Source organism: Crocodylus siamensis, chromosome 3, assembly GCF_052110815.1.
Source record: "Crocodylus siamensis isolate JL-2025a chromosome 3, ASM5211081v1, whole genome shotgun sequence".
Classification (NCBI taxonomy): Eukaryota; Metazoa; Chordata; order Crocodylia; family Crocodylidae; genus Crocodylus; species Crocodylus siamensis.
Genome location: NC_143397.1, coordinates 114,058,588 through 114,075,598, shown reverse-complemented (window position 1 = coordinate 114,075,598; position 17,011 = coordinate 114,058,588). Strand labels below are relative to the sequence as shown.

The window sequence follows — 17,011 nt, the reverse complement described above, 5'->3', positions numbered from 1 at the left end:
TTGCACACATGCTGTAGACATCCCCCAATGACACACGCATGGTTTTCCTGTGAGCAAATCATTCTTGGGAGGAATACATTACAACTATTCTATACATCCCCCTGCAACAAGTGGACTATGAGCTACTATTTTGTGAATGAACTACTGCACTATTGTTTGACCACTCCTGAACTTGACCTTCATAGCAAGAGCTGAATTATGATCAGAAATGTTGATGCCTCAGGGCTCAAAGAGAAGAAATGAGATACCAAAGAAAATATTGCTTCATTTCTTTAATAAGCATTTTCTTAAAAAAGGCTACATAATGCCATCATTTTGAGATTGCAAGATTGTTGAATTGAAATAAAACAACTTTAAAAAGACATTGTTTCTTTAAAACTTCATCTTAAATACAACTGCCACGATTCTGTCTTTATTAAGAAAGCACTGATAAACCAGTGTACTGTCCATGCAACATTAACATTTAAAATGTGTCCTTCTTACAAACAGAGCATTGAGAATCTAAGGTGCATTATGAGAAGGAGGATAACCGGCCTATAAATATCTCATTATCTTGCAAATTATAAGCAAGCAACCATTTTTCTAATCCAATTTGAAACAACACAACGATGTAGAAATAGTGTTAGGGTGTTCTGTACAGCAATCATGTCTTTGTGCAATTCACAAATTCTTCTTATTATAAATTATTCATTGAGAATTGGCTTGTTTAAACAAGTGTATGAATGGACAGGAACCATGTCTTCCTATACTTTCTCTGCAGCACCTCATACATTTTAGGCATTATCAAAATCAGTGGTACATAACAAAGCAACTATCTAATTGTGGTGCATATCTAAGAAATAACTTTTCAATTATATTATCTTTAGTAGGTTCATTTTTCAATTAGCAGCACTAAGAACCAATACATTTTTGACAAAGGACAATTTTAAACAATTTCAAATAGTCTAAGACAAGCCATTAACCTAGGTATTGCACAGAATTTTCAAAAGCAACACACGTTACTGAAATGACACACCAATGACTTTCATTATGATGCACGCTGAATTATAAAGACATGTTCCAGACCACTTACACAGTATTTGTCACTCACATGCAATGATGCCCTCTATTGGTACTATATTTAAGTTTCCCATAATTCAGGCATACCAAAGCAAAAAGTCATTGGAAAGTGCTTAAAGACTATCAGAAGGCTGAAATGTGTTCTTTTGGCAGATCTTTGGTACCACTGAGCAGGACCAGCTGCAATGCAGCGTAACTTGATTTACTAAACTCGGGTTAGTCAGAGTGGAGTACAGTCTGTGGGCTGTACTTCATAAGCAACAAAAGACATTACCAGTTTAATACAGTTTATACCAAACCTATAAATTGCAGCTGTTGCTAGGAGAGTAATGCCCATCAGTTACATCTGTTGCAGTCTGTCTTTGAGTTTCATGCAGCAAAAAACAACCTGTTAAATCCATGAGTTGTTTAAAACACCAAGTTCTTTATTGCAGGAAGGTTTTTGGCCACAAATGTAATGGCCAGACAAGTATTCCTATCCACCAGTATCCCACAATCCCCTGTTCTCCCCCTCTCCTCTCCAAGAGAAACAAGTTGGATTTCTGATAGCTTTCCCAGCAGCAAGATGTTAGGGTATGCTGCACCCCTTGTGGACTTCTAGCCAATCATCTGATCAGTGGGACCAGGCAAGGAGGTGGTTCTTTCCCAGCCCTGTGGGCTGCCCCCTCCCCAATCCTATGGACTCGATAGTGGTCGTGGTGAGGGGGTGTTATAATTCTTCCAGGGCAGTGTGGTCAGCAGCCAGGGACCCCGACAGTGCTGTTAGAGTGCTCTAACCATGGAAGTCCAGGAACAGCCCCAGTCCTTGCATGGCTGGAGACAGTGCTGCGCTATAGCAGCATTCTGCATCTTAGGCTGCCTGGAAGCCCTTCAGAGCTCTGGGTGGGCAGGCAGCCTGCAAGCAGTGAACACCACCACAGTGGAACTGCCTGCCAGCCAGGATCTTTAAAAGGTTTCTAGGTAGCCCAAGACTGACTTGAGCTGGGTATTAGACTACCTTGGAGTCAGGAATTTTAAAAGGTCCGTAGAGGGTGAGTCTACATGTGCTGATGCATACTGTGCAGTCAATTACTCAACTGCAGGGTTAATTTTGCCATTGCAGGTAGTAAATTAACTGCACAGTAGTGACTGCACAGTAGCCCACATATAGGTGGCCAACTGGGAGCAAATTTGCTTCCAGTCAGCCTGGGCAGCAGGGGATCCCTTCCCTTGACAGCTGCCTGCTGCTAGGGTGAGCTTCGAGTGTGTTCCAGCTTGCGGTCCAATGTCCCTCTACCCCAACTCTGTGATCAGGGGCAGGGAGTAATCTCCCAGGTCCCGCTCTGATCACTGAGCTGGGGCTGGGAGATGCTTGCTGCCAGCATAGGGGGGCATTTTCCTAGCTGAGTTCTGAGTTTGGAGCCTGCCATGGTAACAGGCAGCTCCTGGGGCAGGGAGCAATCTCCCAGCCCCCACACAGCCCTTATCACATCATGGCTGGACAGCGTGCCTTTGGGGCAATGGGTGCGCATGTCCACGGTGCTCAGTTTTTTAGTGATACAAACTTTATAGTACAACAAAAATAATGCCTGTCAAAGTCTTCAGTTATATTTCCTTTGTTGCCTTAACTTTAGGAACTGACTTTCAGTGTTATTGAAGTATGAAGGCCATGAAGAACAGTAACTACTATTTTTACTGCTGGCCCTCTTTTCCCGCAGTGCTGCCACCTCACCAATGACATGGAAATAGCGCTAGGGCAGGTGGGAGAGCTTATCTTAAGACATGCCTAATACATGAAACCTCAGAAACTAGGGATGTGATAATTTTCAAAGTACTATTTCTTTCAGGTTCTAAAGTGGTAATTGCACAGGTATACTGGTACCACCGGCTCTGAGCTCTACCTAGAGATTGTGGTTGCAGATTTTTCTCCCTCGGTATATAAAGGCTTGTTCCTGTACCCACTGGAGCCAATGGCAGTACTCCCACTCACTTCAGTGGGGTGGGCCTCATTTTTCCTGGACCATTCAAATATGCATGGGTTCTAATTATTAATGCCAATTGCTCCTCCACAGGTGGAAGGGAACCCTCTAGCTTGGTGCATAGGTGCTGAGTATGTGGGGGCCTAAGGGCCCTGGCCCCCCTCGGGTAGAGGGTAGGGTGACCACCGATCCCTAACTGAGTGGGGCAGTCCCAAAATGGGAATATCAAGTCCTGGTCCCAGGCTGCATGAGTCTGGGAAATCATTTATCTCAGATTTCCAGTATTGTGCAGGGACCTGGGTTTTCTGTTCACGGCAGAAAAACACAGCAAATGGTGGGTTTCCCCCTGCAGGCTGGCAGAGTTCCAGCCTGCAAGAGGCTGTGGGGAGCAGGATGCAGGGGGTGCTATGTGCATGTGCACACATGCATGAGGTCAGAAATATAGCCCCAGGCAGGGGTGGAGAGCAGCTCCCTCAGCTGCCTACAGGTACGTCTTTGGTTGGCAGAGGTTGCAGATTGAGGGCCTCACAGTGAGGGAGAGTGGGGCAGAGGCAGGGGTTGGGCAGTGCATGGGGTCTGAGGCTGGGGTGGGGAGTGGGACAGAGTCATGGGCAGCTCACCTGGGGGAGGAAGGGGGGAGGAGGGAGTGGCTCCCTGATACTGTGTGCACTCCTGGGGAGGGAGATATGGGGGGCACATGCCCCCACATTTGTGCACAGAGCAGGGGCAGATGCAGGCTGCCTGCTGTGGCCTCAAGGCTCCCTCCTTGCTGTCCTCCTCCAAGGAGCCCTATGCTGGTCATGCTGCCATGGCGAGACATCCCCGCCTACCTGGCAGCATTGGGGTGCAAAACGTTGCACTGTCACCCCTGCTACTGCCAGGCGGGCAGGGGGTCTTTGCCATGGCAGCACAGCTGGCGTAGGGCTCCTGTAGGGAAGGCAGCAGGGTGGGAAGCCCTGAGTCCACATCTGCCCCAGCATGGGCTCTGCTCAGCTCTGCTCCAGCCATACCGCTGGATGGGGCGGGGGGCAGGAAGGGAACTTCTTAGGTCCCCCCCCAGCAAAAATAAAAGTTGGCACCTATGGCTTGGTGGTGTAACAGTTGCATTGCAACTCACGGTGCTGCGTACACAGATTGCTGGGTCAGGCGTGTCACATGCACTTCTCTCAAATTGTTTTTAAAAGCACCTAACAAAGCCCCCATTCTGCTTTCCTGTTGCTTAGCAGTATCACCAAAAAGGAAGAAACTGAGTGGGGTAAAGATATCCAAGATCTAATTCAAACCTGTTTAGATGGCATTTCCCTCAGTCTGATGTGAAAGACCACCTCCTGATCTGTTGTTGGTGCTCCTACTGGCCCTATTAAGTCCTAAGCTCTTTCCTTCAAAACCTTGATACTGCTCCTCCTGGCCTGGAAGTAGAAGGCACTCTCCTCAAATTCCCAGGATATCAACCTAGCAAACTGCAGCTTTTCAGCTAGTGGGAGTCACTGCAATGAAGAACAAAGCTGTGTAAAAGATCACCAAAGTCCCGTTTTAACAGAATCTCTTGGCCTTTGTGAGGTTACAAGTGTCTGGCAAAATCCTGCTTGCCTAGTCCCTTAAGCAATTTATTTTGTCTATAGGTGAGTAAAATCCTGTTTGCTTCCCCCAAACTCTAAGATAGAGCAGGCAAGGTCCTTTCCAGCCTTTTTTGTCCTTCCTAAAAAACTGGCTTCAGGATGAGATAGCATAGCAGCCCTAGCAGGACTTTGAGACCCAACTGTCCAGAAGTTATGACCCCTGGAAGGGACCAGCACTGAAACCACCAGTGTTGGGGGCCCCCGAAATAAGAAGTTCTGAATACAAGGCTTCCTCAGTGAAGAAGCAGTTTCTTGTTTGCCACAGCCTGTGCTACCCTTTGTTTGACCCATGTCCCCAAGGAAGCCATATGGTCTCTAGCTTGTGATCAGGTTCAGGACAAGTGTGCATGTTTGGCCTTGGAACTCTGAATGCAGGTGTACCTTTTATTCCCAGGAAAATGATGCTTTAGGTAGGACTGCTTATACCAACTCCATCCTTTCCTGAAGAACAGGAATGGCTACATTGGGAAGTCCTGCCCATCTGCTGTGCAGCATCACTGTGTACCAGGGGTGTGACCAGAGGACTGCCCTGAATATCTGTACAACCCATGCTATGCCAAGTTTCTACTCCTTGCCAGAGGGCAGTAAGGAAGGTAAAACTCTGTCCTGCTTGGCTTGAAGGCTGCACTGTACTTAGTGAATTCTGGTCTCATTGGAAGGAGAACTGACATCTTGGTGGAATACCAGTGGGGCTGGGGGGAAGGGTTGGAACTCTGGTTCTGTCTATTACTCTGGGATTGATGCTAGGTTTCTGAGAGGGAACAGAACACAGCAACTCTGGGAACCAACTCATCATGTTGCTGTCATTGCTTCCTACAAAGCTGCTGTGCCTCAGGGCCTTCTTTGGACTCAAGGAGCATGTCCAGATAAGCATGCATGTGTGGTCTGCAGCACCTCAGAGTAGTTCAAGGTGCTGCAAACCACACACAGCACATGTGCACCATTTGCCATGCTGCTAATTTGACATTACGAGATCCCGGAATCAAAAAAAAAAGCCATAGCAAAAAAAAAAGCAGTGTAGCACATGCTCCAGGAGCGCATGCTGGCAGACAAAGAAGCTGGGTTCTTTGGGAAGATGCCCGCTCCCCACTTCCTTTCAGCTGCTTGGGATCCGGGCCCATTCCCCACCCCGTTCCATCATCGCCACCTGCAAGGAGCAGGGCAGGGGGCCCGTTCCCCACCGTTTCATTCACTCTGTTGCCCCTGCCTCCAGCGAGCAGGGCGGAGGGGAGGGCAGGAGGGGCAAGGCCAGCGCAGCTGTCCTGTGTCTCTGCCATCATTGCAGGATCTCAACATGCCACCAGCTCCTGTGGGAATGCTTGTTCAAACTCTGATTGGCTGTTTGTCAGCCAATCAGACTGCGAATAAAGCATTATGGACAGACAGACAGATTTAGGCTTTTATAATATTAGAATGTACCTGGTCAGAAGTCCAGGAAATCCAGACCTCCCATATTTTATCCCCAAGAGCTGAGCGGTTAGGACACTTACTTGGGAAGCAGATGACCCAGGTTCTAGGCTCCCATTTACTCAGGGTAGATTTGTGTCTATACAGACCTTCTATTTTCTTGTACAGATCTCTAATCACCACACCACAGGTTAGGCATGATCTAGGCCAGTGGTCACCAACCAGTAGATCTTGATTGACTGGTTGATCATGGGGCCTCTGACAGTTGATCTCAGTCTGTCAAAGGCTCCAAGATTAGGAGCAGCAGGACACACGTGACTGGGCTGAGCCCCCAAGGCTGGGCTGGATGAGTGGGGTCAGAGCCTGGGCAGCTTTTCTGGTAGGTGCGGGGCAGGGCAGATTCTAGGGTGCCAAAAAATGATCTTCACCATAAAAAGTTTGGAGACCACTGATCTAGGCCCATCTCCAGCTTTCCTTTTGAAGCTGAGTCCTGCCCCTTACATTTTTAATAGTCATAGTAGATAAAATGGTTGGAACAATGCAGTGGGGAACTTTCTACTCCATTAAGAGCAAAGCTGTAGGCTCTGCCACCCTTGCTCCAATCATCCATGACAAAACTGATTTTTTGACCTCCCTGGCCAAGAAACCCTCATAGGCACACTCCAAGAAGGATCACACTGCAGAAGACTAATTATAGAATGCCCACAGAACTGTTTGTGTCCCAGCTATACAACCATGGGCTACACCATCATGCCAGAAGCCTTAGGTGGCTTGCCTTTTCAAAGCTCATTGAACAAGCTTTAGTTCAAGCACCTCTGCCACAATTTTTAAGCACAGGCACTTTAATTATAGTGGCTCTCAGAACTGCTGCAATTAAAAGCACCACCCCCTCTTCCCACTTCATCCCCAGAGCACATGTAAAATTGCCCCAGAGCTACAGGGTTGAACAAAAGAACAGAGATACACATTACTTCATATGAATCCACGTATAATTTAAGAAAAAAATACTAAAAAATTGACTACAAGAAATACTAGCTTCAAACTAGAATACTAGTCTGTTTAAGTCTGGGAGATAAAGTTTTCATCACCATGAAATACTTGAGCACAGTATGTCACCCCAGAATTCAGAAAACCAGATACTCCATCTTTACAATTTTTCCAGTACTTAGTATATTCTCCGTGTTGTATAATCTAGTACCAAGCTAGCAGCTCCCAGCAGAGCAGGATCTGCCAGATTTGAGACAACAACATCCACAGCCTGAGCAGAGGGCAAAGCCTGGCGACATATCACATCTTTCACGGTATTGATGTAATGGCTGGCTAGCACTCCTGAAAGGATCACAAGGGAGGGGTTCATGGTGTGCAGGATATTCACAACTCCCAGACCTAGGGCTGTTCCAGCTGAGAAAACAACACAAGGAAAGAAATTACAGCAACACAGAATCAGAGAAAATTAGGACTGGAAAAGACCTCAGGATGTCATCTAGTTCAACTACCTGCTCAAAGCAGGACCACCCCAATTATATCATCCCAGCCAAAACTCAGTTCATCTGGGTCTTAAAAGCCTCTAAGGATTGAGATTCCAAAACCTCTCTGGGTAAACTGTTCCAGTGCTTTACCACCCTCCTAGTGAGAAGTTTTTCCTAATATGTAACCTAAGTTTCCCTTGCTGCAACTTGAGACCATTGCTCCTTGTTCTGTCATCTGCCACCACTGAGAGCAGTCCAACTCCATCCTCTTTGGAACACCCCCTTCAGGTAGTTGAAGGCTGCTATTAAATCCTCCCTCTGTCTTCTCTTCTCCAGACTAAATAAACCCAGTTCCCTCATCCTCTCCTTAAGAAGTCACTTCCCCCAGCCCCTAGCCATTTTTTGTTTCCCTCTGCTGGATTCTCTCCAATTAATCCACTTCCTTTCTGTAAGGGGGATGGGAGGGGGCAAAACTGGATACAGAACTCCAGATGTGGTCTCACCAGTGCTGAATAGAGGGGAATAACCATTTACCTTGCTCTATTGGCGACTTCTACTAATGCAGCCCAGTATGCTGTTTGCCTTTTTGGCAACAAGGACACACTGCTGGCTCATATTCAACTTAACTGTCCACTGTAACCCCCAGGTCCTTTTCTGGAGAGTTGCTGCTTAGCCATACACAATGTCATTCAACAGCCTGATTCCAAGTGGTTGAACTGATGTCTCTAAACTCTTAATAACATGGCTGCAAAAACTACATTCCATACAGCAGGCATTCATGATTTGCTGGTCATAGCAGTAGAACCACCTTGGAACATATTTCTTTCCTCAAGGGAAAGTGGCTGTATATGACAGTGAGATTACACATTACAATTAGACCATGCTGGCAGCACTTAAAACACGAATGATTGCACATTAAGGTTTGTTAACAACTGTTTAGTGTCCTCTAGACATCTTAAAGTTATGCTACTGGGGGAAAGGATTATGCTTGAGCTGTGCTACCCAGCTCAAGTTAAGTTAACTTCTGACTGTTCAACTGAGATAAAACCACCAATCTGCACTCCTCCAGGATCCCAGGAAGCTCTGCTCTGCTCCCAGGTGAACTAGCTATTATCCAGGACTCTGTAGCCTTGAATTGACCACTGGGACAGCTGGGCAGCAGGTTAGTGGGGAGGGAAAGGAAAGAAGTGAAGGTGGTGGGAGTGGGTGGATGGGGAGCTGCTGATGTCTCTAGCCCTTAAATCACCCCCCCCCCAATCACTCCCCTGCCACTTGGATTGTGGCCCTGCTGCCTCAATCACAGCCTGGATCACTGTCCTTTTGCCTTGATCAGCCTGAGAGCAGATGATCCCCTCTCTGGTACCCTGCTCTCTGCCTGCCCCTGGGCTCCCAGAAGCCCACACCTCCCATACCCAAATCCAGCCCCAGCGAGGTCCCACAGCTGCCCAGCATATCCCTGCTTCACCCCTGCTCTCTCCCCCTGGGGTCTGGCAAGGGCTGGATCTGGATGCACATGGGTGGTGCAGGCTGCAAGGCATCTAGGAGGGGAATCTCTTCCCTCTCTCCTCCCCCTTACTGCTTTCACTATTCTTGGGCTGACTGGGTCGCACAGCAGGCATCTGGAGATTGAAAAGGGTGAGTGGGGAGGCCACTGGGGAGCCAGAGAAGGTGACTGGGGCAATCCTGGAGCGGAGGGGTTAATTGGGGAGCAATCTGGCAGTAATGGTGGGGAGAGGAGGGGACAAACCATGGTTGCAGGGGGGGCCCTTCCCCCCCTGCCCCCTATCCCCGAATGTGTGGGGCAAGGGGTGGGTGTGTGGACATGGGGGACCCCAAGCAGCCCCTTGCAGGCTGGAACTCTGACAGCCTGCAAAGGAAAAAACACAGTTTCCCAGATTTTTCTTCTTTAAAGGAAAATCCATTTTTAAAGTTTGTTCATGACCCTTTCATATATTCTTGCGACCCACTTTTGGGATGCGACCCACAGGTAGGAAAACTCTGCTCTAGTGGCAGATCTGAGATATGCACTTTGGGAGAATATTAACTTTTAATATGCAACTGCTCACAGCACATGCCAACAGCATGTGATAATTGTAATGTGTAATTTCATCCTAATAGTGAAAGTACTAAGGAGGTGACCTGTGTTAACCATTATTTTTTCTTCTAAGCATAAAAGAAAAAAAAAATCAATTTTATAGCAGAATGCAGTTACATTATTAGCTTTAAAAAAACCAACCCCCCCCCCCCCAACCCAACAAGTAATCTCATTCTTACTATCAGGGAAAAAAGAAAGTTACTATTCTACCTCCCTTCATAATATCAGCCATGTAAAAGTAAGCTGATTACACTTAGTACTAATTTATAACTCCCAGAAAAATTCTCCCTTGTAATATCATATATAAGTGGATAATTATTCCAGAGAGACTGGTTAATTTTGGTCACCTACCATGTGCATCCACTTAAGTTCCCATCATTTTCCACACCAATACTAAACTGTTGAAATGCTTTTTCCTCATGAAGCAAGAACTATTTTGATTACCATGAGAAGTTTTAGTTTTCTAGTCCCCTGGAGAAGGGAATCCCAAAAGACATATTGAACAGTCCAGTGACAATGCAATTCATAAAGTTTCACATCTCTTCCAACATTCATCTTTACCATACAGGTGTGTGTGTGTGTTTTACCAACAAGCAGACAAGACTAGATCCTTAACATGTATTAAATAAGTCAAACCCTATTTAAGTCCAACATCACTTCTAGATCCTCAAAAATCTCTCTCTCAAATGGTTTCTCACTCCAGGTCTATGTTCTTACCTGTTCTGAGGATATTGTCAGCCTTTGTATTCCCAAGTTTAGCTGCCTGAATGAGATGTACAGCACTAACAACCTCCTCTTTCTTCACAGACATGCCTTCCACTAAGAGAAGATCCTCTGTTTGGGGTAGAAGACAAATAGGAAGCATTAATAACTACATTGAAATAATGATGTGACGGTGGGGGTATATATGTAGATAAACTCACTTTTAAGCTACTTAGGAAAACAGCAATCATTTCATATTGTTCAGTGGCTATCAATAGAGCTAGTGTTTGCAAGAGTAGAAATGATATACCCCTGAGAAAGACCAACATCTAAGAGGCTTAAAATTTTTTTTTTCCTGAGATATATCATTATCCAAAGTTCACAAGTAACTAGGACTTCACAGCAAATTATTTCATAGCATGCACCTGTCTGGGGAGAAAAATAAAGCAACCCTGAAGCTAGGGAAAGGATATCAAGTTTATGCAGTTTCAAACAAATAAAGCATGTCTGAGGAGACTTCAGGGATAGCAGAGTTAAGCCAATACAGAGTACTTTTGAAAATCCCACCCTCAATGCTTATGTTAAATCTAGGACCCAATTTTATCATGGTGAAAGCTGGAGGTTTATCAAAAGAAAGGCATGCCCAATAATTCAGACTAAAAGCTCCTTCCCTATGCTAATATAAATCCATTGAGTTATTCATTTATATTAAATGAAAAGGTAAAAATAATACATGCCATCGTGCAGTTTCTTAGCTTCTCTCTGCAAGGCTATTCCAGAGGCATATGCTTCTATACATCCACGACCCCCACATAGGCACTCCGGTCCATCTAAAGATACCACAATATGTCCAAGTTCTGCAGCACAGAAGGAACTTCCATGGATCAATTCATGTTGATGAATGATTCCACCTCCGATTCCTAGAAGCATAAAGTTACGGACAGCAAAAAAGTACGGCCACAGCACAAAACCTAAGCAGGACATTTATATGTGCTTACCATGACAGGAAAGGAATTAAGTATTTGTGCCAGTATTCGTGCCAGTCAACTGCTATATTGAGGCCTAATGAAGAATTTGTTATGGCAACTCTTCCCTATTTTAGAGCTGTCGAACGGTGGTCTGTGGGCTGCATGCAGCCTGTGAGAAGCCAGCATGTGGCATGTGGGTGCATGCTGCCTGGGAGTGCTTAACATGTTAGCCCCTGGGCCCCTGCAGATACCTCTTCCATTGCTGCATGCAGGGGAAGGGCCATGTGCCATTGGCACAGCCTGCACAGTGGGGAGGGATCATGTGGGGGGCACCTGCAGACTGGTCTGTGCCATGTGTGGTCCCTGGCCAAACCAAAGTTGGACAGCCCTTTTCTATTTAGTGAGTTTGGGACCAATGTCATAGATTTCATAGACATTAGGGCTGGAAGGGACCTTGGAAGATCATTGAGTCCAGCCCCCTGCCTGAGGGGAAGGAAGTCAGCTGGGGTTATAGGATCCCAGCAAGATAAACATCCACATTTCTCTTGAAGGTGTTCAAAGTAGGTACTTAAACCACCTCTGGTGGCAGGCTATTCCAGACCTCGGGGGCTTGGACAGCGAAGAAATTCTTCCTCATGTCCAGCCTGAAACAGTCTTGCAGGAGTTTATAACCGTTTGACCTTGTCATCCCTTGGGGCACTCTGGTGAACAAACATTCCCCCAGATCCTGGTGAACATCCCTGATATACTTATAGATGGCCACCAGATTGCCCGAGCCTGCTCTTTTCCAGGCTAAAGAGTCCCATAGCTCTCAGCCTGTTGTAAGGTCTGTTTTCCTGACCTCTGATCATGTGCGTGTCTCTTCTCTGCACTCTCTCAAGCTTCTCCACATCTTTTTTGAATTGTGGAGCCCAAAACTGGACACAATACTCCAACTGCAACCTCACCAAGGCTGAGTACAAGGGGAGAATGACGTCCAGGGATTTGCTTGAGAAGCATCTATGGATTCAAGCCAGCGTTTTGCTCGCTTTACTAGCTGCAGCATCACACTGAAGGCTCGTATTCATCTTGTGGTCAATCATGACCCCTAAGTCCTTTTCATCTGTAGTGCTAACCAGCATAGTACTGCCGAGCCTGTAAGGATGCTGCAGGTTTTTCCTTCCAAGGTGGAGAACCTTACATTTTTCAGTGTTAAACACCATCAGGTTCTCGTCCGCCCATTTGCTGAGCCTGTCAAGGTCAGCATGGATCACCCTCCTCTCCTCAGGTGTAGATGCTTTACTCCAGAGTTTGGTATCATCGGTGAACTTGGCCAGTCTGCTTCTGACTCCAATGTCCACAGCATTAATGAAGATGTTGAACAATATGGGTCCAAGGACAGAGCCTTGGGGGACCCTACTGGTCACAGAGCACCATGACTATTGACTTCCATCAACCACCACCTTCTGGGTCTGACCATGAGAATAAAATAGTTCTTCCCTCTCGTGTGCAGCAAAACAAAACTGTATAATTGTTATATATCACAGGTCACTTCTCTTGGGTATATCTTCTTCAGCTATTTTTAAAGATGAAGATGGTTCCCGAGGGCACTACTACAATTTAAAATAACCTACCACCCACGCACCAGGAAACTGATGTACTCACAGCACATTAACCTTTAATAAATCCCCCATCACCCTCCCATTTACAAACATCTAGAGAAGATATGTTTTGAGGCATGCTTTGAAGAGTTGAGGGCTACTGTGGATTATGGGGAAAATTAATTTCAAAACCAGAAAGCCATCCCAGGGACATTTGGCCAACAAACCCTTCCCACTTATTCCACAGGACCATAGATGGATCATCTCTGCTGATCTCAGCTGTGTCTATAATGGTCTGTTATTCTGGAGGTTCTGTATCACCCTGTTTGGGTCCAGTCTCCACTTCCAGTTTCCTTCTGACTCCATATGTTAGCATTACTTAGGAAAGCAAACCAGGAACCCCAACCAATCTCCAAATTAAGTGGTCCGTAGCTGCTGTAGCTGCTTCTCTTGTGAGTGGTCAACAGCTTTATAATGAAAACAGCATGTCACATTCACTGCCAAAGCACCACCCAGAAATGTAATGCAGTGTGCAATAAGAACAATTTGTCATGCCAAGTTGCTCATTTATATCTGGTGTTCAAGTCTCCATATCTAACCTGCATTTTCTACTGCTGGAAGGGAATTCAGTAAATAAACTGAAATCAGAGGATGGATCTCCTGGTGCAATCAAGAGCCTGCTTACATAGCACAGGTTTTACCCAAATCACCATTCCAATAACCCCCTCTAGCACAGGCATGGTGTAGACCAGTAAAAGACTCTTTTTTTTGTCTATATAGCTGGCAAAAGGAATTATTTTTGCTGGTAAAACGCACTAGGGTTCTACTGACATAGTTACAGTGATTATACAACAAGAACATCCCATCATATGAGAACACTGGATGAATTCAGTTGTACTTCAGGTTCTTATTCTGTGACAGCATGCTTACCTGTGCCAGTGACGAGTGTTACAAAGTTTTCCACACCTTTTCCGTGCCCAAATTTCCTCTCTGCCAGAGCAGCACAGTTGCCATCATTGTCCACCCAAACTGGCAGGTGCAGAGAATCAGATATTGGGGTCCTGAGATCCACTGAACTCCACTCCTGAATGAGTTTTGTGGAATGCAGCACAATTCCTTCTCGGGGATTTACCCGTCCACCTGTAGAAATTCCTGAGCCCCCAAAGATGCAGGAGACACAAAAGTGAGACTAAACTTATGCACTTCTTGAACTACCATGTTTTCTTTTTGGGAAAAAGATACCTTTACTTTTATCTCTAAATATTCTGGTTACAAACATTTTCAAATGTCACCTGCAATATACTATTTATGTCATGAAAAGGGAACTAACAGAGTTTTATTGCTCTTATTAAAATATATGTACAGTGTTGCAACTAACTAGGCTGGGAAAGGTGACATCAGAAAACTGAAAATTCAGCTGTTTACTTCAGATGGATCTGGGGTCAGACATTTAAACCCCTTTCATGTTTCAGGTAGAAAAACATAAATAACCTATACAGCTCTCTATGCTGCCAGGCTGCCACATGCTTGTGCCTGTATAGCCTGGCTGCCACATGCTTGCGCCCTCCTGTTGCCCTCAGCCCCTTGCAAGCTGGAACTCTGCCATGCAATGGGAAACCCACCATTTCCTCCATTATTCTCCTTTAAAGGAGAAAATTTGCATTTTTCTCCTTAACATGAGAAAATACAGTTTTACTGCTTTTTTCTGTGGTGAACGGAAAACTCATATAAGCCAACACATAATGGGAGATAGGAGACTTCCCTTGTGAGCTCCAAAATTGCCAGATGCATCTTTTCTGTTCCCCTCTTCTGATGCAGCTGGTACTAACCACTGTCACAGACAAAATTTGGGAGGTTTTATGCAGAAATTAGCTTCCCAAGTATGCTTCCCATCCTAGGAGTTTTTTTTCCCCGTTTTACAGAGGTCCAAGGTGAAAGGCTTGTTGAATTCTGCAGGTTTGTATTAAATGTGCCCCCGAAGAGACATTTGGATGCGAGTTTAGGACACCTAATTATTCTTTGAATGTCTTCAGAAGGAATTTCTGCAGATTTCTGCACAAGCCAAAATGTAGTACCAATACAGTCCTAGGCACTACAGAAACTGGCTAAAGTTGACTGTGATCAAGAAAATGACTGATGCAAATGAAGCTCTGAATCTTTTCACACATTAGAGTTCCCCTACCAGTTGGGGAACTCCCCTCTTGTCAGCACGGAGGCAGAAAAGGATCTTGGAGTCATAATTGACTCCAAGATGAACATGGGCCGGGCGTGTGGGAAGGCAGTTAGGAAGGCCAACAGTACCTTGTCATGCATCCACAGATGCATCTCAAGCAGGTCCAAAGAGGTGATCCTCCCCCTCTATGCGGCACTGGTCAGGCCGCAGCTGGAGTACTGTGTCCAGTTTTGGGCACCGCACTTCAAGAGGGATGTGGACAGCATGGAGAGGGTCCAGAGGAGGGCCACTCGTATGATCAGGGGACTGCAGGGCAAGCCCTATGAGGAGAGGCTACGGGACCTGAACCTGTTCAGCCTCCAAAAGAGAACGCTGAGGGAGGATCTAGTGGCCTGTTATAAATTAGTCAGGGGGGATCAGCAGGCACTGGGGGAGTCACTGTTCCCCCGTGCACTGCCAGGAGTGACCAGGAATAACGGTCACAAGCTGGCAGAGGGCAGGTTTAGGCTAGATATCAGGAAGCGCTACTTCATGGTCAGGGCGGCTAGGATCTGGAACCAGCTTCCAAGAGAAGCGGTGCAGGCTCCTACCCTGGGGGCTTTTAAGAGGAGGCTGGATGAACATCTTGCTGGGGTCATTTGACCCCAGTATTATTTTCTGCCATGGCGGGGGGTCGGACTAGATGATCTACTCAGGTCCCTTCCGACCCAAGAAACTATGAAACTATTATTATAATCATTATATAATAATCTAATTATGGCAGGGGCCATGGCTGTTTGGAAGCCTGAGCAATCAATTTTCTGTTCCTCTTAATGAGCTGTAGGTTCTTTCTTTCTAACATCACACCTTTCAGCACAGAAAGGGTTTCTTTTTATGAAAAGACCAGAACTGGAAATAAAATGATGTTGTAGGTAAGAACTGAGACTCTCTGGCATAACTTTGTGGGTAGTTTTCACAGCTCATGCTTACAGACAGATCCGACTCCAGCCAATGTTTACATAATTTGTAATTTTATAAGAAGTCCACTGTTTCACTTAGAAACTGGAGGAATAAAATTATCAGTAAAATCCAAGAGCTGTAAAAATGCACAGGATTAATTCTGAAAAACATTTAAAATTCATTTGCAATGACTTCAATTTAGTTTTGAAATTCTCAGAAGAAAAATTCAATATTCATTAGCTTACCCACTCCCAGAATTCTGCAGTTCAGATTTACAGCTTCTGATGCAGCCTCCACGCACATCTTGACGATCAGTTCTATTCTGTCTTCAAAAGTTTTAGGGTTGAGCTGGGTAATTTTCTTAACTATTTCACCCTAAAAAATAAAACCATTAAGTCCTCTTCTGTTACATTAATGCACTGCATAACAAATCAGTTCTTTTGGTATTTCAGTTAGAGCACCACTAACTTTAAAAACAGGTCTGTATTTCTAGGGTGCCAGGAGGTATGATGTAGGGTGACCACCTGTCCCTAATTGGCAGTCCCAGAATGGGAACCTCAAGTTTTGGTCCCAGGCCACATGACTCCAGAACAGCATTTCTTCTGAGTTCACAGCCTGGTGCAGGGATCAGGAAAGAGCCGGTTTCCCCTTGCTAGTTGGCAGCATTCCAGCCTGCAAGGGGCTGCCAGAAACAGTATGCAGGGAGCAACATATGTATGTGCGTGCTAACATGCATACACATAGCTTGGAATACAGCCAGGCAGCATGGAGAGCAGCTCCCTGCAGGTAAGTCTATGGAGGGGGGTGGACTTGGGAGATGGGAAGAGGAGAGATTGAGGTCCCCGTTGTGAGGGAAGGAGTGGGCAGGAGCTGGGGACACTGCCCAGCCAGGGGGCCAGGGTGTGGAGCGGGACAGAGCCATGGGTGGCTCGTCCAGGGGGTAGCAGGGGGTCTGGCTTCCCACTGCTGCGTACAACCCCAGGGGGAACATGGGGGGCACATGCCCCTCCAAATTGGTGTGTGGGGCAAGAACAGATGTGGG

General features: G+C 46.0%; 1 protein-coding gene across 9 annotated transcripts in view; it reads right to left on the bottom strand.

Annotated features, from left to right (window-relative positions):
- Window positions 1-257: 257 nt before the first annotated feature.
- Window positions 258-17,011, bottom strand: part of GNE (glucosamine (UDP-N-acetyl)-2-epimerase/N-acetylmannosamine kinase) — a 74,548-nt gene continuing 57,794 nt past the window's right edge. For all 9 annotated transcript variants that reach the window (XM_090039038.1, XM_090039036.1, XM_090039037.1 and 6 more), the window contains 5 exons: window positions 16,215-16,344; window positions 13,788-14,009; window positions 11,047-11,229; window positions 10,325-10,441; window positions 258-7,444 (listed from right to left, as the gene is read on the bottom strand). In XM_090039038.1, coding sequence (XP_089895164.1) covers window positions 7,209-7,444; window positions 10,325-10,441; window positions 11,047-11,229; window positions 13,788-14,009; window positions 16,215-16,344 — 888 coding nt within the window. In that variant the 3' untranslated portion in view covers window positions 258-7,208. The remainder of the gene's footprint in view (window positions 7,445-10,324; window positions 10,442-11,046; window positions 11,230-13,787; window positions 14,010-16,214; window positions 16,345-17,011) is intronic.